The 19013-nt window shown below is 43.3% G+C and overlaps 1 protein-coding gene across 8 annotated transcripts in view; it reads right to left on the reverse strand.

The window, feature by feature from the left end:
• Nucleotides 1-19013, reverse strand: part of GRID1 (glutamate ionotropic receptor delta type subunit 1) — a 1864061-nt gene that overhangs the window by 830280 nt on the left and 1014768 nt on the right. For all 8 annotated transcript variants that reach the window (XM_033941939.1, XM_033941936.1, XM_033941932.1 and 5 more), the window contains one exon: nt 10710-10915. In XM_033941939.1, the coding sequence (XP_033797830.1) occupies nt 10710-10915 (206 nt within the window). The remainder of the gene's footprint in view (nt 1-10709; nt 10916-19013) is intronic.

Raw genomic sequence — 19013 nt, forward strand, 5'->3', positions numbered from 1 at the left:
ATTCCTACGAGCGTTGGAGCATTTACCTTACTTGCCCACGCTAAAAACCTCTAGAGACCGTTTAGTAAAACCCAGCATAAATCATGTTATGAAATAATCATTGATTCTTACAGAACTGCTCAAAGAAAGATGTTAAGAACTGCTTTTAGTTCATCAACTAATAATCCCATGCAAGACTTGAAAGAAATAAGGGAGAGAGTGAGAGAATGAGATCCGCATTGGTGAACAAACTGATACCACTGCTGACTTCTATCAAAAATGAAAAATATCAAACAGCTGCAAAAATATGAGTATTAAAGGGCAGCAAAATAATTGGGAGAACCACCTGATGGGAAATAATAGAGTGGCATTTGGCATAGTGAAATTTCATAAAAACGAAGAGGTGTCTCAAATCATAAATGAAAAATCTAATAACTGTGTTCTGGCATTTGGTGAATCATCAGTTACGTTTCATACAGTGGACAGAATTAGAAGAATCCAGACTTTATAAGAAAGAAGCACTAAGGCAATTAACATAGAAACATGATGGCAGATAAAGGCCAAATGGCCCATCCAGTCTGCCCATCCGCAGTAACCGTTATCTCTCCCTCTGTCTAAGAGATCCCACGTGCCTATCCCAGGCTTTCTTGAATTCAGTCTCTGTCTCCACCATCTCTTCTGGGAGACTGTTCCACGCATCTACCACCCTTTCTGTAAAAAACAGTATTTCCTTAGATTACTCCGGAGCCTATCGCCTCTTAACTTCATCCTATGCCCTCTCATTGCAGAGTTTCCTTTCAAATGAAAGAGACTCGACTCATGCACATTTACATTACGTAGGTATTTAAACGTCCCTAACATATCTCCCCTCTCCCGCCTTTCCTCCAAAGTATACAGATTGAGATCACAGCTTTAACTTAGTAGCTCAAGACAAGTAACTTTCAGGTGCAGTAGGTACATTCTTGTCCCTGGAGGGCTCATGGACCAATTCTATACATTGGCGCTTCAGTTTAAGTGCCTCAATGCCATGCACTTAGGGAGGAATTCTATAAATGGTACCCAAAGTTAGGCACTTGGAAGATCCAGGCCAAGTGCCAATTCTATAAAGGCCACTTAGCACTAAGCAATTTTTATAGAATAATGCTTTGAGTGAATTCCTATGCCCAACTTTGGCTGTGAGGACTTGCACTTGCTGAAATCTGCTGTAAATACTGGCATGCAACCAATGCAAGTTGGGTACATAAATGACCCTATTCTATAGCACTGCTCCTAACTCTAGGTGTAGAGCTAGTACATTCAGCACACTTTATCATTGCTGAGTCTCGGAGGCGATTATTTTTTTTTCAGCCATCTTGAATTTCCCTTGCGGAGGCGGGGTTTGAATCGGGTCCAGCCTGGGACCCTGGGGACTGCAGGGCGAGTGCTATGACTGTTGAGCCACGAAAGGAGTCCCTGTAGAGCTAGTACATTCAGCACACTTTATCATTGCCGAGTCTCGGAGGCAATTGTTTTTTTTTCAGCCACCTTGAATTGTATATGAGACCTAGAGTTGTATATGAGACAATTTAGACACACACTGACTAATATTTGGCCAGCAGCATGCAGCGCTTTGACTGCCCACTGCTGGTATTATATCCAGATATCAGAGCCAGGCCATTTCTGGTGACTGGCATTGAAAATCCAGGGTTTCCAATGCTGACTAGCACGTGGTCAGTTAAGGCGATAACTGGCCATGACTTAACAGACAAAGATAGGCTCACATTTTATACAATCTTATTTGCCCGCTAAGCCTAGCCACTTAAGCTCCGAATATAGGAATTTAAATAGTCATGCCTCTAGAATGCTCCCAACACCGCCAGTATATTTTTCAGTACTAACCAGGCATTTTCAGTGGAAATAATTGGTTAAATGCCACTTAAAATGCCCAGTTAGCTACCGAGATGTGAATTAACCGGTTGGCAGCTATTCCCAGCTGAACAGTGTTATAGAATAGCACATAGGCAGATCTGCAACAAGTCCTAATTAGTACCACTAACCCCCCTCTTTTACTAAGGTGCCCTATGCTTTTTATCGCGCACTAAATATTAGGACACACTAAACACTAATACATACATGTTATCCTATGGACGCGTTAGCATTTAGCGTGTCAGTTATTTAGCATGCGATAAACATGCGCTAAAACGCTTAGCGCGCCTTAATAAAAGAGGGCCTTAGTGTCAAAAATTGATTGTTAACAGCTCATTAACCACCACCCTTTTTATGAAGCCGTTTTAGGGTTTTTTATCGTTGGCCTTGGCGGTAAAAGCTCTGATTCTCAAAGGAATTCTATGAGCATCAGAGTTTTTACCACTGCGGCTAGCGATAAAATATCCAAATGCAACTTCGTAAAAGAGGAGGGGGGTAAATAATTACTTTGCACACAGATCAGCAATACTTGGCCAAATTAGGGACTAATCCCAATTCTTTAATGGCATCTTTAACACCAAAACTTCTATTACAGAATATTAGTATATGTTGGCCAGTGAGATAAATGCTCCGACACTCATAAGAATTCTATAAGCGTTGGAGCATTTACCTCGCCGGCCTGCGCTAAAAATCTCATATTTAGGTGAGTCCTCCTACCCCATGTGTAAGCGATAGGCCTAATTGTACCAAGGGACGTGCATAATTTATAGTATTTTTTTTTTAGTTCTAATATTTTTATTTGGGAACATAAGAATTGCCGCTGCTGGATCAGACCAGTAGTCTATCGTACCCAGCAGTCCGCTCACGCGGCGGCCCTCTGGTCAAAGACCAATGCCCCAACTGAGACTAGCCCTACCTGTGTACGTTCTGGTTCAGCAGGAACTTGTCTAACTTTGTCTTGAATCCCTGGAGGGTGTTTTCCCCTATGACAGACTCTGGAAGAGCATTCCAGTTTTCTACCTCTCTCTAGGTGAAGAAGAACTTCCTTATGATCGTATGGAATCAATCCCCTTTCAATTTTAGAGTGCCCTCTCGTTCTACCTACCTTGGAGAGGGTGAACAACCTGTCCTTATCTACTAAGTCTATTCTCTTCAGTATCTTGAATGTTTTAATCATGTCCCCTCTCAATCTCCTCTGTTCGAAGGAGAAGAGGCCCAGTTTCTCTAATCTTTCGCTGTATGGCAATTCCTCTAGCCCCTTAACCATCTTAGTCGCTCTTCTTTGGACCCTTTCGAGTAGTACCGTGTCCTTCTTTATGTACAGCAACCAGTAAATGTTATTAACAACAAATAACAAGAAGCAGAGACACAGGCCTCATTTTAGTAAGCCATGGCAGAGATTTTTACTGCGGCCTGGAGCGTTAAATGCTCTGATGCTCATATGAATTCTATAAGCGTCAGAGCATTTAGTGCTCCAGAATGCAGTATAGACCTCTACCACGGCTTAGTACAAGGGGGGGGACAGATATGTTGAAAAATGCTGTTTGTTTAGCATTATATAATATTAAAAAGTATTTGAATTACATTGTTTAATTTAAGGTATAAATCTAACGGAGTCCACATTTTTTTAAAATAAAATGAGGTACCTGTTCTATCTGCAATTGAACGTTTGAATTTATGAGTCTGTAAAATGTACTACCGAAAATGAACACTGAGAAAGACATTATTTTTCATGTCATTTATAGTATTCTAAAAACTGGGAGACACGCCCATGAGCTGTCCATACTCCACCTGAGTGTACACCCACTTATAGTTAGGCATTAGAGCAGTTAGACAGTACCATATACTTAGAATAGCACTTAGGGCTCCTTTTACGAAGGTGCGCTAGCGTTTTTAGCATGAGGTACAATGCTGCATGCACTAACCCCGCACTATGCAGAAAATACTAACATCAGCTCTATGGAGGCGTTAGCGTCTAGCGTACCTTCATAAACGGATGCCTTTGAAATGCCTAAGTAGCACATTCCTCTAGGTACCGGCTTATAAGAATAGTCTCATAACTCTGTACTTGAGGCAATGAAGGGTGATCTGATTTGCCCAAAGTCTCAAAAAGCCTTCATATTATTTGAACCCAGTCTTCCCTCATTCTCAGCTGCTATTCTATATGCTTTCTTTATTATTTGAGATACTAGCAACTCCTCAGTAAAATACACAAGGGAGAGTATATTATGTACAAAGGAGAAGAAAAAAATCAAGATTTTTCAGGACCTATCAGCGTATATCTTAAAAAGAAAACATTGATTTGGTATGTTTGAAGATTCCTGTTTGCTTTCATCTTCAAGCATGAACTGAATCCATGAATGCCTGGAAATGGCTGAATGGTTTTCTGACCAAATGAGGTTGCAAAATGTAGCAAATTTCACTTTAAGAAAAGAGTGAAATAAAGGGCTCCTTTTACCAAGCTGCACTAGCATTTTTAGCACACGCTAACCCCACGCTACATAAAAAATACTTACGCCAGCTCTATGGAGCCGCTAGCGCGGCTTAGTAAAAGGAACCTAAAGTTTCTTCAAGAAGGAGGAGGCATCAATACAGTTAAATTAAAAAGAGCCGGACACTGAGATGGAGAAATGGAACTGTCAGCAAATAGCTAGGCAAATTTCTGATAAGTTTAAATGTTTCTCTGAAGCTTATGGCTACATAATAAAACCAGGGCAATTACAACCATCTCTGCTTTCAGAGAGGAAAAAGGGCTTTTCCTTCTTTGAACTCACCCTAAAAAGACAACTAGCATAGAAATTGTGTTTAATATCATATGGCCACAGCTTTTTGTATAAACTATATGAGCCCCATTCAAATACACTGTACATAGTTCTGTTCTGCTCCTGTGCGGTAAGAAGGTGAGAACCAGTTAACCAGATCCAAGCTGGCCAAAACAACAGTCAAACCGAACAATGCCTAAAAAGGTCAAGGTTCAGGTAGCTTGCTCTACTCCCAATTCATCACCCCCATCAAATAGAAATGCGAGATGGACTGGCATTTGCAATGACCTAGAAAACGTCAACAACATTTCCTAAGTCATTGCACGTTTCATGTCTTGCCATTCATCGTCAGTGAAGATCCTAGTCTGAGGTCTTTGAGGCATAGCATTCCACGACTTTCTAAATTCCTCAGGAGTCTTTCTTGAGATACTTTGCAAATGCCTTTTGAAAATCCAGATACAAAATATCAACCAGCTCACTTGTTGAAATATGTTTATTCACCTCTGAAGAAATGTAGTAGACTGGTGAGTCAAGATTTCTCTTGACTAAATCCATGCTGGCTTTGTCTCATTAATCCATGCTTATGTTTATGCTTTGTAATTTTGTTCTTTATAATAGTCTCTACCATTTTGCACATCACCAACGTCAGACTCATTGGCCTATAACTTCCCTGTTCCACCTCTAGAATCCTTTTCAAAAATTGCTGTTATGTTGATCACCCTTTAGTCTTCAGATACCATTATGGATTTTAAAGATAAATTACAAATTACTCAGGTATCTTATTTATAGAATTGGCTACTTTTGGCAATACAAAATAAAATGAGTTTTAAAATATATCCTTGAAGTGTAGCATCAACAATACCGTTAATTTGTAATGCTCAATTCCTAGTCTGAACAAGCAGGTCACCACAGTTTACAAAATTAATAGTATGTGTAAGCTTGAAATCTTTTCGTGGCCCTCGGAGCTTTCTCATTCACACAGTAGCCCTTTACATGAAAAAGGTTGGAGACCACTGTGCTATAGTGATCCAAATACTGTGACAATTGAAAACGATCAGCCAATGTAGTAGAGTCATTTTTAAAATGCACGGAAGAATGCATGTTTATGCACTGGCTATGTGCAGTTAAAACAACCATTTTATATTTGTCCATATCTGAAACATCAATGGAGGCAATACAGACATTTACATATCAGCCTTTTCACATGTAAACTAATGTTTCAGAACCTAGAACAAGATCAGAAGCCCTAAGAATACATTTCCAAGACAAATATGCTTTCACTAAAACACATCCAGTTTGTTGGCATGCTTTAAAATCATTATTGCATTCATAATTAAATTGATCCACCACTCTGTTGATTTGTACACTTTAAAGTGTTCTAATGTGCATATTAAAAAAAATAGAATGGAGGTTGAAACCAAACAAAAATGCCTGAAAATTGGAAAAAATAATCTGAAAAAAAAATTAAAATTAACCTATTTTCATCCTATGCACATTTCTAGTTTCTAATTATATTATTTTTCTTGGTAGCCTATGCGTATAAAAATGGATAAAAGAGATGATTCACCAAAAATTTCAATAAGTCCTATTCATTTTAAAGAAAAACTACAGTAACTCTCAGTTGCTTAAGTAGTATTGGATCACTGCTACACGTTTTCATTCACTAGGCAAAACAGCTGTTAAAGTTCATTTCATTTTAATAACTTTTAACCCATCCACCACTTCATTTCTAGGCAATTTACAACATTAAAAATCATAAACACTTGTAGAAATAATAGTTACACACAAAGGAGTGGAGATGGCCATTGGTGAACTCAAATATATTTCATGAACATCCTTTATTTCTTCAAAAAATAATTCAACGACTCGACATGTACATGTTTCGGTCAAAATGGCCTGCCTCAGGAGTCTTGCAAATAGCGCAGTGAAATAAAACAGGTTCACATAAAGATGTTTATTCAATCATCGGTAAAACAATTAAAAAATCTGTACTTGGAAGCTCCGTACTGGAAACTGAAGTCCCATTCCTTGAACACATTTGCAAGGAAAGGGACTTCAGTTTCCAGTACGGAGCTTCCAAGTACGGATTTTTTAATTGTTTTAGCCGTCAATGGATGATTGAATAAACATCTTTATGTGAACCTGTTTTATTTCACTGCGCTATTTGCAAGACTCCTGAGGCAGGCCATTTTGACCGAAACAAATACATGTTGAGTCGTTGAATTATTTTAAAAAAAATATCATTATTCATTTTGAAGCCATAAGTAAGTGCAACATATAATACAATCATCATATTATACTATAAAAGCACTTAAATACAATTAAAATTGTAATCTATGACTAATAGATATATCACCCCCCCTAATTATATTCAAAAAGTACGCTCAAATTAAGAAATTAAAAATATGTTGAATTATTTTTTGAAGAAATAAAGGATGTTCATGAAATATATTTGAGTTCACCAGTCTTCTTTAGACATCTCCACTCCTTTGTGTGTGCGTTTTGTGGTTGTGGATTTGACTTTCCTGTGTTACACTATCTAGAAATAATAGTTACAAACATAAGGGGCTCCTTTTACAAAGGTGTGCTAAGCGTTTTAGCGTGCGCTAACCACACGCTAAATGCTAATACATGTTAGTCGATGGATGCGTTAGCGGTTAGCACACATGTATATTTAGCGCACACTAAAACGCATCGCACACCTTAGTAAAACAAGGGAAGTCATAATTCTAATACAATTCATTTAAAAGCTGATGGAAACATATATGCTTTTAAATATTTTTCCCAGAATATTACAAAACTAGTAAAATATGCCTTTCCACTTATTAAATGTATGGCAGCCTTTAGACTTTAACTGTAGTGACTAATACCACTTTTAAGAGAACTAGATATACAATAATATGACACGCTAGGGCGAGATAAACCATTGTAGCACCACACATAAGTCTTATAGACGTAAAACTCACTTGAACCCCCTCATTGTTTCTCCTTTTACTTTCAAAACCCGACCTCTTTTATATGTGGAATAAACCCTAACTCCCAAATTCTGTATATGGCGCCTAACGTTGCGCATGTACCTTGGTGCATGTAGCCAATGTATGCAAGCAACTTACTTAATTGGCCTAATCAACACCAATAATTGGCAATTAACAGCTTATAATTCATGCTAATTGGGACTAATTAAAATTTATGTGCACAACTTAGAAAGCACAATTTAAAAAAAAAAATAATATTAAAACTAATACAATATAAATAAATAAGTCAAGGGGTGTCATAACTCAATGTACAAACAGAAAAATTACAAACATTTACCCCCCTCTTTTACTAAGGTGCTCTAACTGATTAGCGCGCGCTAATTGATTTAGTGTGCACTAAATGCTAACGCGTGCATGTTAGTCTATGGGCACGTTAGCATTTAGCGTGCGCTAATCGGTTAGCGCACCTTAGTAAACAGTCCCATACTTTTTTTAATTTCCTCAAGCTATCACACTTAATTGCATAAATTTTCTCTTATTTACTATACAAACATATCATACTGCACCATATGCTATAATCCAATTTAGAAAAACCCTTCCAATTAGATAAAATTGTTTAAATTGTTATCATTATTAAGTTCTTCAATAATTTGTTTTTTACTAGTGTCTAATATAGATTTAAGACCATAACCCAATTTGAAAAGGGAGTATGGCCAGGGCCATAAGTACCTAAATCCAATCCAATCCAATCCAATCCTTGGTTTGATATACCGATTCATCCCTTACAAAAAGGGCTCAACTCGGTTAACAAGATTTCCTAAATTCAGCTTAGAGAATGAGATGATTCTATTCCAAAATTATCTTGGAACAGAAGAATCAACCAGAGATTTTTGAAAGAGATAAGTTTTTTAACATTTTCCGAAAAGTTGTTGAATGAGAAAGTAACCTGATCTCCGAAGGAAGCTCATTTCACATTTTTGCAGATCGAAAAGTAAAAGATTTGCAAAAATCAGATATAAGGGTCCTTTTACAAAGGCGCAGTAGCAGTTTAATGCGTGGAATACCGCGCGTTGAACCGCCTGCCGCACTAGTACCTAACGCCTCCATTGATGAGGTATTATGATTTTAGGCTGCCGCGGGGGTTAGCACGTGATGAAATGTCTGATGCGCTAACCCCCGTAGCGCACCTTGATTAAAGGAGCCCATAGTTTTAATACTCTTAACTGATGGAAAACCAAGTTTATATTTCTGAATATTTCTTGAATGAGATGGTAAACAAGAATTGAAAAGGATAAGAATTAAGGGGGAGAAAATCCCATACAAAAGTTTAAAAATCACACAAATAAATTTGAATTGAATTCTCCAAAATACAGGAAGCCAATGAAGTGCCCTAAGTAAAGGGGTCACATGATCGGATTTGTGCTTACCAAATGTCAATTTTGTTGCAGTATTCTGAATAAGTTTCAATTAGTTCTATACTATAAAATATGGTCAATGCCTGTATAACTTGGGTGCAGGCATTTAGACCTAATTTTAGCTGACCTAAATACCTGTGCTTAAGTTAAGCGATGCACACCAGCACTAACCGTGATTGTATACAATGGTGTAGTAAGGGGGGTGGCGAAGGGGTGGCACTCCTCCTCCTCTCCCCGCCTCTTCTCATTTCTTCCCTCCATGCGCGTGCCCCCTTCCCCCATATCTCTAGTTGAAGTTGATGCTTGCGACGGTCAACAATGTGCTCTTCACGGCCACGTTGGCTCTCCTGCTGAAGTCACTTCCGGGTGCCACTCATAGGAAGTGACATCAGAGGGAGAGCCAACGGGGTCATGAGGAGCACGTGGTTGACCGCTGTGAGCAACAACTTCAACTAGAGGTACAGGAAAAGGGAAGGGAGGTGCGTGCGGCAGGCGGGATTGGGGAAAGAGGGAGGAGGGGCGAAGACAAGTGTTGGGGAGAGGCACCACTGCCCCAAACACCTCTCAGCCTTGCTATGCCACTGATTATATAAAAGGTACACAAACTTTGTAAAATCATACCAAGAACTGCTCTGGTCAGTGCCAATTTTATAGGCCCCCCATATATAGAGTACACTTCCCCCTCCCCATTCATGGTTTATACACTCACAGTTTCACAAATTTACAATTTTTTTTTTGGGGGGGGGTGGGGGAACCCCATATTTTATCACGTTCCCGCCTCTATCCCAGCATCCCGGCCTTACCTGGTGGTCTAGCAGGCTTTCGGGGCAGGAGCGATCTTCCTACGCTCCTGCCCCGTATAGATTGCCAATAGGAAATGGCTGCTGTGAGCTCCCGCCAGTCTTGAGAGACTATGGTAACTCATAGCAGTCATTTCCTTTTGGCTATCTGCACTGGGCAGAAAGATCGCTCCTGCCCCAAAAGCCTGCTAGACCACCGGGTAAGGCCGGGATGCCGGGGGGAAGGTGGGAGGGAGGCGGGGGTGGGTCAGAGCCGGACGAAAAGATATTTGTGGTTTTTCTCCATTCATGGTCCGGCTCTGCCCCTATCCCCCGCGAATACCGAGGGAGAAGTGTATTGCTCTAAATAATTACCCTCGCCCCTTTTCAAAGCCAAGCTAACAGCTGCCGCAGCAGTAACTATCCCAAAGTCTATAGGGATTTAAAGGGCTTCAGGGCTTTTGCCACGCGGCAGCCGCTAGTGCAGCTTTGGTAAAAGAGGGGGTATATCTCCAAAACTAAATGCCCTGTTTGGTGTGCTGTTTGGAGCTTTTACAGCAGTGGCCAGCAATAAAAAACCCTAATACAGCTTGATAAAAGGTGGGAGTTGGACCATAATCTGGTAATATATATTATGAATCACCAAGAAAGAAAATGATATGATAAGACAAATCCATTGTATGAAAAATGATATCTATATACTCTGTCTATGTATTAAACATGTAGCAAACAAACTAGCAATGGTGAACTCTCCAGTACTAGTGATGTACTGTATTCGAGTGAATTTCCAGATTCTAGATATGAATCAATAATTTGTCAGCTGTTAAGAATGCAATAGATCGTCTATGAGATATCACAGCAAGTTTTTTTTTTTTTACGTTTTAGTTCACTAACCTCAGTGATGAAATTTTGGGCTCCTCTTGGGCTTAGAAGTAAAATGGCTCTTCGTAGAGTGTCTCGATAACGATTCAGTTCTTCTGTTTTCATAGAAGTAAAAAGACTAGCAAAGACACGGCTTATATTTCTGTCCACTTTCTGTAAGGATACATCGAGTCCTAACCGTGATGCCTGGTCTAGAAATCCTTGAAGCCCACGAATATCTAAAATGCATACACACACACAAAAAAAAGATCACAGTTTATTAGGCTTTTATCAATTGAAAGTCACCAGACAAATCATTATAGATCACAGCTAGTAGTTATATCTATGATATACTCTGTTTTCAAACTGGAGAATACTTAAGATAAAGACTATGGGACGCGTTTACTAAGGCACTCATTTTCAAAAGGGAACAATATCTCAAAACTGGCACATGGATGTATTTCATGGGAAAATATTTAATGTGTAGTTTTTTAAACTCCAGATTTCCAATGGTTTTCTCCACAGTTCATCTAAATCACAACATGCGTTGGGGACATGTTTTGGGCGCTATTTGGTGGGGTGCCAAATTTGGATGCTTTTCAGGGATAATAGAACATGATAAAAACGTCTAGGTTAAAAATTGAGACTAGGGGGCTCCTTTTACTAAGCTGTGCTAGCGGTTTTAGCGCGCGCGCTAGACGCTAACGCCACCATAGAGCCGGCATTAGTTTTGTTTGTTTAGCGCGGGGGTTTGTGCGTGCTAATATTCTGCGTGCGCTAAAAATGCTAGCGCACCTTATAAAAGGAGCCCTAAGTCCCAATCACAACTATATCGCAAAAAGGTAGCCTACCTGATCAGCTGTCTACAGGAAGAATTAACTCATGACCCCTTTAATTTGCCAGTGATCACTGGCCCTCTCCCACCTTCTGAAGATGCGACAGTGACAGTCAATGGCAGGCTCTGTGAAACTGAAGATATAATGGCCATTTCTATTAGAGCAGCAAGCTGGTTCCCAGGATAGGATAGTGGTCAGTGCAGTGGACTGTAGAGAAAGGCACCCACTCTAACTAGTACACTTGTAGTGGAAAGTGAGCCCTCCAAAACACACCCAAAATCTACTGTACCAATATATAGCTGACACCTGCAGTCTTTAATGGGTATTGCAGTTGTATATAGTTGGTTTTGGGTGAGTTGTGGAGGGCTTACCTTACAATGTAAGGGTGTTAAGAAGGGATTTGTACCTGGGTCCCTTAATTTATTTAGGGGTCCTTTTACTAAAGTGTGCTAGCCGTTTCAGCGTGCGCTAAATGCTAAAAAGTCCATTATATTCTACGGACACGTTAGCGTTTAGTGAGCGCTAAAACGGATAGCACACCTTGGTAAAAGAGGGGGGGGGGGTTAGTTAGTTAGTTTTATAGCCTGTCATCCCCAGGAGCCCAGAACGGGTTACAAGAATACACGCACAATAGTCATGAGGATCCACAACACATAAGTTACGGAGAATTTAAGACTGGTATCAATAACACACTTGCTAGGAGAAACTAAGAACACATATGCTATAGTGACTCTAAGGACACACAAGCTATAGAGAATCTAAGAATGATTTCAGCATGGCTACGGGAGATAGGAGAACAAGTAGTGATTGATAGAAGATCTCAGATGTCCCGTGTTACAGGTGTGCTGTGTCTTGGTCAGTTATGTGAACTCTACTGTACTGACCACAAGGCTGTCTCTCTTCTGTTGGAATGCCGGTGTGGTCAGTTTGCCAGGAATAGTGCCACACAGCCATCCCTATGGCTTCTTCTTGTGTATTTTTTCAATCGGATATTTTTTAATGGTAGCTAAAGCAATACATACTGAGCAAACAAAAACAAAAGGCTAGAAAAGAATGATTTTTGAAATTAAAAAAAAAAAAATTTCCCCCAGTTCAAAAATTACTACATTATGTTCTCGATGAGAATTTTAGATGTTTTCAGCAAAACTTTTACAATTGGACTTGAAGTCACATTGAGGAAAATATAGAGTAGTTGGTTTCACTCAAATTTTTATTACAGTCATTTGGGTAAGAATATACTACAGTAATAATCATAGAGAGAAAACAAGTATACATTTATTCAACAACTAATTATTTATAACTATTCATAACAGTGATAATTGTTTTCTGTTAATCAAGTCAATTTTTCTTGTAAAAATATATCTGTGAACAGTTTCTATTCTAATAATTAAGCAAAGTAATAAAATCTAATTACTACCATGTTTCTCTGAAAATAAGACAGTGCCTTATATTCATTTGGAGCCCAAAAAAACACTAGGGGCTCCTTTTATGAAGGTGCACTAGGGCCTTAACATGCGGAATAGCGTGCGCTAAAATGCCCCGCGCGCTAGCCGCTACCGCCTCCTCTTGAGCAGGCGGTAGTTTTTTGGCTAGCACGCACTATAGTGCACGTTAATCCGGTGCGTGCGCTAAAAACGCTAGCACACCTTCGTACAAAGGAGCCCCGGGTCTTATTTTCAGGGTATGCACATGATCATCTCTCCTTTCCTCTCCTTCACCTCAATTCTTCCTCTTTCTTTTCTCTCCCCCCACATGTGAAGCATCTTTCCTCCCCTCCCTCCCATCCCCCTGTGCAGCAGAAGTTTGCCCAGCTTCTATCTTTCCCTCCCATCCCTTGCGCAGCAGAACCCTTGAACACATCCCCGCCCCACCGGGCAGCCGAACCCCTGTTGACTCTCCATCCTTCCCCCCCCCCCCCCGCTGACCGTGAGTGAGCCCTACCTTCAAACGAAGCAGCGTCGGGCCGGCAGCACTCTAAACAGGCTGCTTGGCCTTGTCCGTCAGGGATTTCACTCTGCCGCGTTACTTATTTTCGGGGTAGGTCTTATTTTCGGGGAAACATGGTATTAGAAGATAGGCGATATATTGTTATTTAATATAAATATTTATAGATTTATAGTCTGACTGTGGTTATCTTCTATTGGGGTCTTTTTACTAAGGCACAATAACCGATTTAGAGCGTGCTAATCGATTAAGATTGTGCTAAAGATTAGTGTGCACTTAAAGCTAAGGCACCCATTATATTCTATGGGCACCTTAGCATTTAGCGTGCACTAATCTTTAGCACACACTAAATCAATTAGCGTGGGCTAAATCAGCTAGCGCATGCTAAATCGATTAGCGCACCTTAGTAAAAGGACCCCATTATCAAGAACTTCTGGCACAATAATGTTAATCAGCAGGACCATGACTTGGCGAAACCCACCAATAATCTCTACTGACCCAATAAGACACAAACAATTAACTTGAATGGAAATGAACAACACAACGTTCAAATACCGTAAGGAAATCTAACCCATGCATCAAGCCCCCTTAAATATTTATTAAAAGCTAATCTAGCATTTGAACAGGCAAAGCACAGGATAAAAAGAGGATATTAGGGTAGGATCTCACTTATTTGTCAGTCTTCCCAATGAAGGGCTCCTTTTACGAAGCCGCGTTAGCGGTTTTAGCGCGCGCTAAACCCACGCTACGCGGCTAGAAATAATGCCAGCTCAATGGTGGCGTTAGCGTCTAGCACAGCCGGCAGTTTAGCGTGTGTTAAACCGCTAACATGGCTTCGTAAAAGGAGCTCTTCGTTGGGAAGACTGACAAATAAGTGAGATCCTACCCAATAAGTGAGAGTCTCCCCAATCAAGTCCCCCTTAGTGTGCAACTGCAAGAGAGGCATACACAAGGGTGCAGTGTGGGTGGAACATGGGTGGGTTCCACACTTACGTATGTAACTTATAGAATACTGTAAGTTATGCACTGAAGTGCAACACCTTTTTTTTAAAGTTCAATAAGTTTTTATTATATAGAATAAACAGTACAATACAAATTATGCAACAGTATTAAACAATGCTTATTCACCAAAAGCAAAATAAAATAAAAATAACCTATACACAGGCTGTATGGATGTACCCTAAAATGTATAATATAAAATAATAAAGTCAAACAGATTGAAAGGCAAATAACTATACATCAAAAGAGGCTTTCATAATTTAGTAAAAGAACCCACAGTATTAGTTCTTTCAGCACCAGCCCTCTTATATTTAGCAGTGAGACTGTGTTCCACTAAGGGCTCCGTTTACTAAGGTGTGCTAGCGGTTTTAGCGCACACTTAGCACACGCTACAATGCCGCACACGCTAAGGAGCCCTAAGTAATGTACTCAACTGCAGAGGCATCCTTCTAGTGACTTATAACAATTTTAATAGCCAAATTTAAAAGAATACGCAGGAGTTTTGATTGGTCCACTGTCAACATATGCTTAAGAGCAAAGGCACCTAACAAGATAATATCAAAGGTCAGAAATCTCTAATCTGCAATAAAGAACTTTATGCCAGTAAATATGTAACAAATCACAATTTTATTTTATTTATTTATTCAATTTTTCTATACCATTTTCCCAGGGGAGCTCAGAACAGTTTACATGAATTTATTCAGGTACTCAAGCATTTTTTCCCTGTCTGTCCTGGTGGGCTCAAAATCTATCTAATGTTACCTGGGACAATGGGGGGATTAAGTGACTTACCCAGGGTCATAAGGAGCAGCGTGGGTTTGAACCTACAATCTCAGGGTGCTGAGGCTGTAGCTGTAACCACTGCGCCACTGCATATGTGGTAACGTCCCTACAGATTTACCGTATTTTCTCGCATATAACGCACGCGTTATACGTGGTTTTTATGTACCGCGCATACCCTCGCACGGTATACGCGTGAGCGCGTTGTACAAAATTTTTTTACATAGTTCCCCCCCGACGTCCAATTCACCCCCCGCAGGACCGCTCGCACCCCCACCCCGAAGGACCGTTCGCACGCACCCCCACCCTGAAGGACTGCTCACACGCACTCCCATCCGCACCCGCACCCCCACAGCCTCCCGACCCCCCACCCATCATGTAGAAGCTCCTACCGGTGTCCTGCTGCTTCCTCTTGGCGGTCCCGACACCCGACACGATCGGGGCAAGAGGGAGCTCAAGCCCTCTTGCCCCAGCCAACCGCGGCACACCCGACACGATCGGGGCAAGAGGGAGCTCAAGCCTTCTTGCCCCAGCGAACCGCGGCACCCCCGACACGATCGGGGCAAGAGGGAGCTCAAGCCCTCTTGCCCACCCGACTCCCCGACACGATCGGGGCAAAAGGGAGCCCAAGCCCTCTTGCCCCGCCGACTCCCCAACTCACCGACAATATCGGGCCAGGAGGGAGCCCAAGTCCTCCTGGCCCTGGCGACCCCCCCCCCGCTAGTTGTTCGGGCCAGGAGGGAGCCCAAACCCTCCTGGCCACGGCGACCCCCTACCCCCACCCCGCACTACATTACGGGCAGGAGGGATCCCAGGCCCTCCTGCCCTCGACGCAAACCCCCCCCCCCCCAACGACCGCCCCCCCAAGAACCTCCGACCGCCCCCCCAGCCGACCCGCGACCCCCCTGGCCAACCCCCACGATACCCCCGCCCCCCTTCCCCGTACCTTTGTGTAGTTGGCCGGACAGACGGGAGTCAAACTCGCCTGTCCAGCAGGCAGCCGACGGAATGAGGCCAGATTGGCCCATCCGTCCCAAAGCTCCGCCTACTGGTGGGGCCTAAGGCGCCTGGGACAATCAGAATAGGCCCGGGAGCCTTAGGTCCCTCCTGGGGGCGGGGCCTGAGGCACATGGGCCCAACCCGACCATGTGCCCAAGGCCCCGCCCCCAGGAGGTATCTAAGGCTCTCGGGCCTATTCTGATTGGCCCAGGTGCCTTAGGTCCCACCAGTAGGCGGAGCTTTGGGACGGATGGGCCAATCCGGCCTCATTCCGTCGTTGGCTGCCTGCCGGACAGGCGGGTTTGGCTCCCGTCTGTCCGGCCAACTACACAAAGGTACGAGGAAGGGGGGTGGGGGTGTCGGCCAGGGGGGTCGCGGGTCGGCTGGGGGGGCGGTTGGAGGTTCTTGGGGGGGCGGTCGTTGGAAGGGGGGTTTGCGTCGAGGGCAGGAGGGCCTGGGATCCCTCCTGCCCGTAATGTAGTGCGGGGTGGGGGTAGGGGGTCGCGTGGCCAGGAGGGTTTGGGCTCCCTCCTGGCCAGAACAACTAGCGGGGGGGGGGCGCCAGGGCCAGGAGGACTTGGGCTCCCTCCTGGCCCGATATTGTCGGGGAGTTGGGGAGTCGGCGGGGAAAGAGGGCTTGGGCTCCCTTTTGCCCCGATCTTGTCGGGGATTCGGGGGGGGAGGCAAGAGGGCTTGAGCTACCTCTTGCCCCGATCGTGTCGAGGTGCCGCGGTTGGCTGGGGCAAGAGGGCTTGAGCTCCCTCTTACCCCGATCGTGTCGGGGGTGCCGCGGTTGGCTGGGGCAAGAGGGCTTGAGCTCCCTCTTGCCCCGATCGTGTCGGGGAGTCGGGACCGCCAAGAGGAAGCAGCAGGACACCGGTAGGAGCTTCTACATGATTGGGGGGGGGGGTCGAGAGCCTGTGGGGGTGTGAGCGGTCCTTCAGGGTGGGGGTGGGGGTGCGGGTGGGAGTGCGTGTGAGCGGTCCTTCGGGGTGCGGGTGCGTGCGAGCGGTCCTTCACGGTGGGGGTGCGAGCGGTCCTGCGGGGGGGGGGTGAATCGGACATCGGGGGGGCATCAGGCTTTCAGGGTGGGGACAGGACTTCAAGGGGGAGAGGAGAGTCGGGGCGGGCGAAAGGAGAGTCGGGGTGGCCAGAGGAGAGTCGGGGCGGGCGAAAGGAGAGTCGGGCGGCGACGGGAGAGTCGTGCAGCATGCGCGGTATACGGGTGTGCGCGGTATATAAAAATTTCTGTACATAGATTTGTGTTTTTCGCGCGCTATACCCGTGTGCGCGTTTTACATGGGTGCGCGTTATCTACGTGAAAATACGGTATTACAAGACCAGCAAAGGTTCAATTCAACATTTTTGAACTTAGACATCATATATAGCGTCCACACAGTTTTGTGATACATAAAGAAAAGCGATTGCATTAATGCAGCAGACTTTATTGATTTATGCACAGAAAGCCAGATGACTTCCCACTGCTGCTCAGAAAGAACACGTGGAGGGGCATAATCAGAAGAAAAGTCTAAGTCCGTTTTGGGCCTAAGTCGCTAGTCAGCAGTGTCTAAAGTCCATTCTCAAAAAATACGTCCAAAATATATGTTTTTTCGAGAATCATCTAATTATATATCCAGCCGTTTGATCATCCAGACCGCTAAGTCATCTATCTTTATACTCCATTCTCATGCAAAAATTCATCCAAGTCAAAACGTTTAAAACAGACCTTTTGGATGTGGGAGGGGCTAGCAAAGTGATGAACTGGCCACCCAAGTTTCTTTTTTAATTGAAATTTTATTTTTTATTAAGAAAATGCACAAGACAGCAAGGAAAACACACAACGCAACCAAGAAACAATGGGCTAACAAAGAGCAAGCTCTCCATAACAAAACAAAAGAAGTAATACAGTGCAATAGGATAAGCAAAAATACAAAATCAACAATCCAACAACTTCCACCCCCCCCACCCCCAGTGACAGACCTAAACTCCCACTCCAAATGTAGGCAGGAAAAGTCCAAAGAACAATCAGCAAAGAGAAAGGTACCCCAAAAGGAAAGCATAATCCAGAAGACCCCCCCCCCCCCAACAGGGAGTGCCTCACAGAAATCAAGTAAGGGAGCGAAAGTTCCACCATATATGAGCAAAACTATGACGGTAACCATGCTGAGCCGCCGTAAGGCGATACAGGAGTTGCCACTGATGTAACTTCAATTCCACCTCCTGCCAAGATGGAGGCACCGGTTGCTTCCACCTAGAGGCCAAAAGCAAGCGGGCAGCAGTAAGAGCCAAGATACAAAAGGAGGATTCACCCTGTTCCAAGTCCAGTTCATGCCAAAACAGCAAGGCATGACGCCAGTCTGCTGGAATCCTCCGCTGCAGAATGTAAGAGAGATGATCAAAAATCTCAAGCCAATAATCCCGCACAATCATACAAGACCACCACATATGAAGATAGGTGCCCACTTCCCCACAGCCCCTCCAGCAGAAACCCCCACCCCCCACCCTCCCAATCTTAGCCAAGAGAAGGGGGGTATAATACCACCGAAGCATAACCTTAAACCCATTTTCCACAATCAAAGCAGCAATACCAGAGGAAGATATCGCCCGCCAAATCCCCACCCACACCTCACTAGGGATAGGAGATTCCCAATCACCATCCCAGGATGTCATATAAGGAAATACAAGCCCACCCCCAGCATTCAAGCACCTATAGATCGCCGACAGAGCCCCCTTCCGAACCACAGGGCCCAATAAGAGCTCAAAAACCATTTTACCCCCC

The sequence above is a fragment of the Geotrypetes seraphini genome, chromosome 4 (genome assembly GCF_902459505.1).
Source record: "Geotrypetes seraphini chromosome 4, aGeoSer1.1, whole genome shotgun sequence".
Classification (NCBI taxonomy): Eukaryota; Metazoa; Chordata; class Amphibia; order Gymnophiona; family Dermophiidae; genus Geotrypetes; species Geotrypetes seraphini.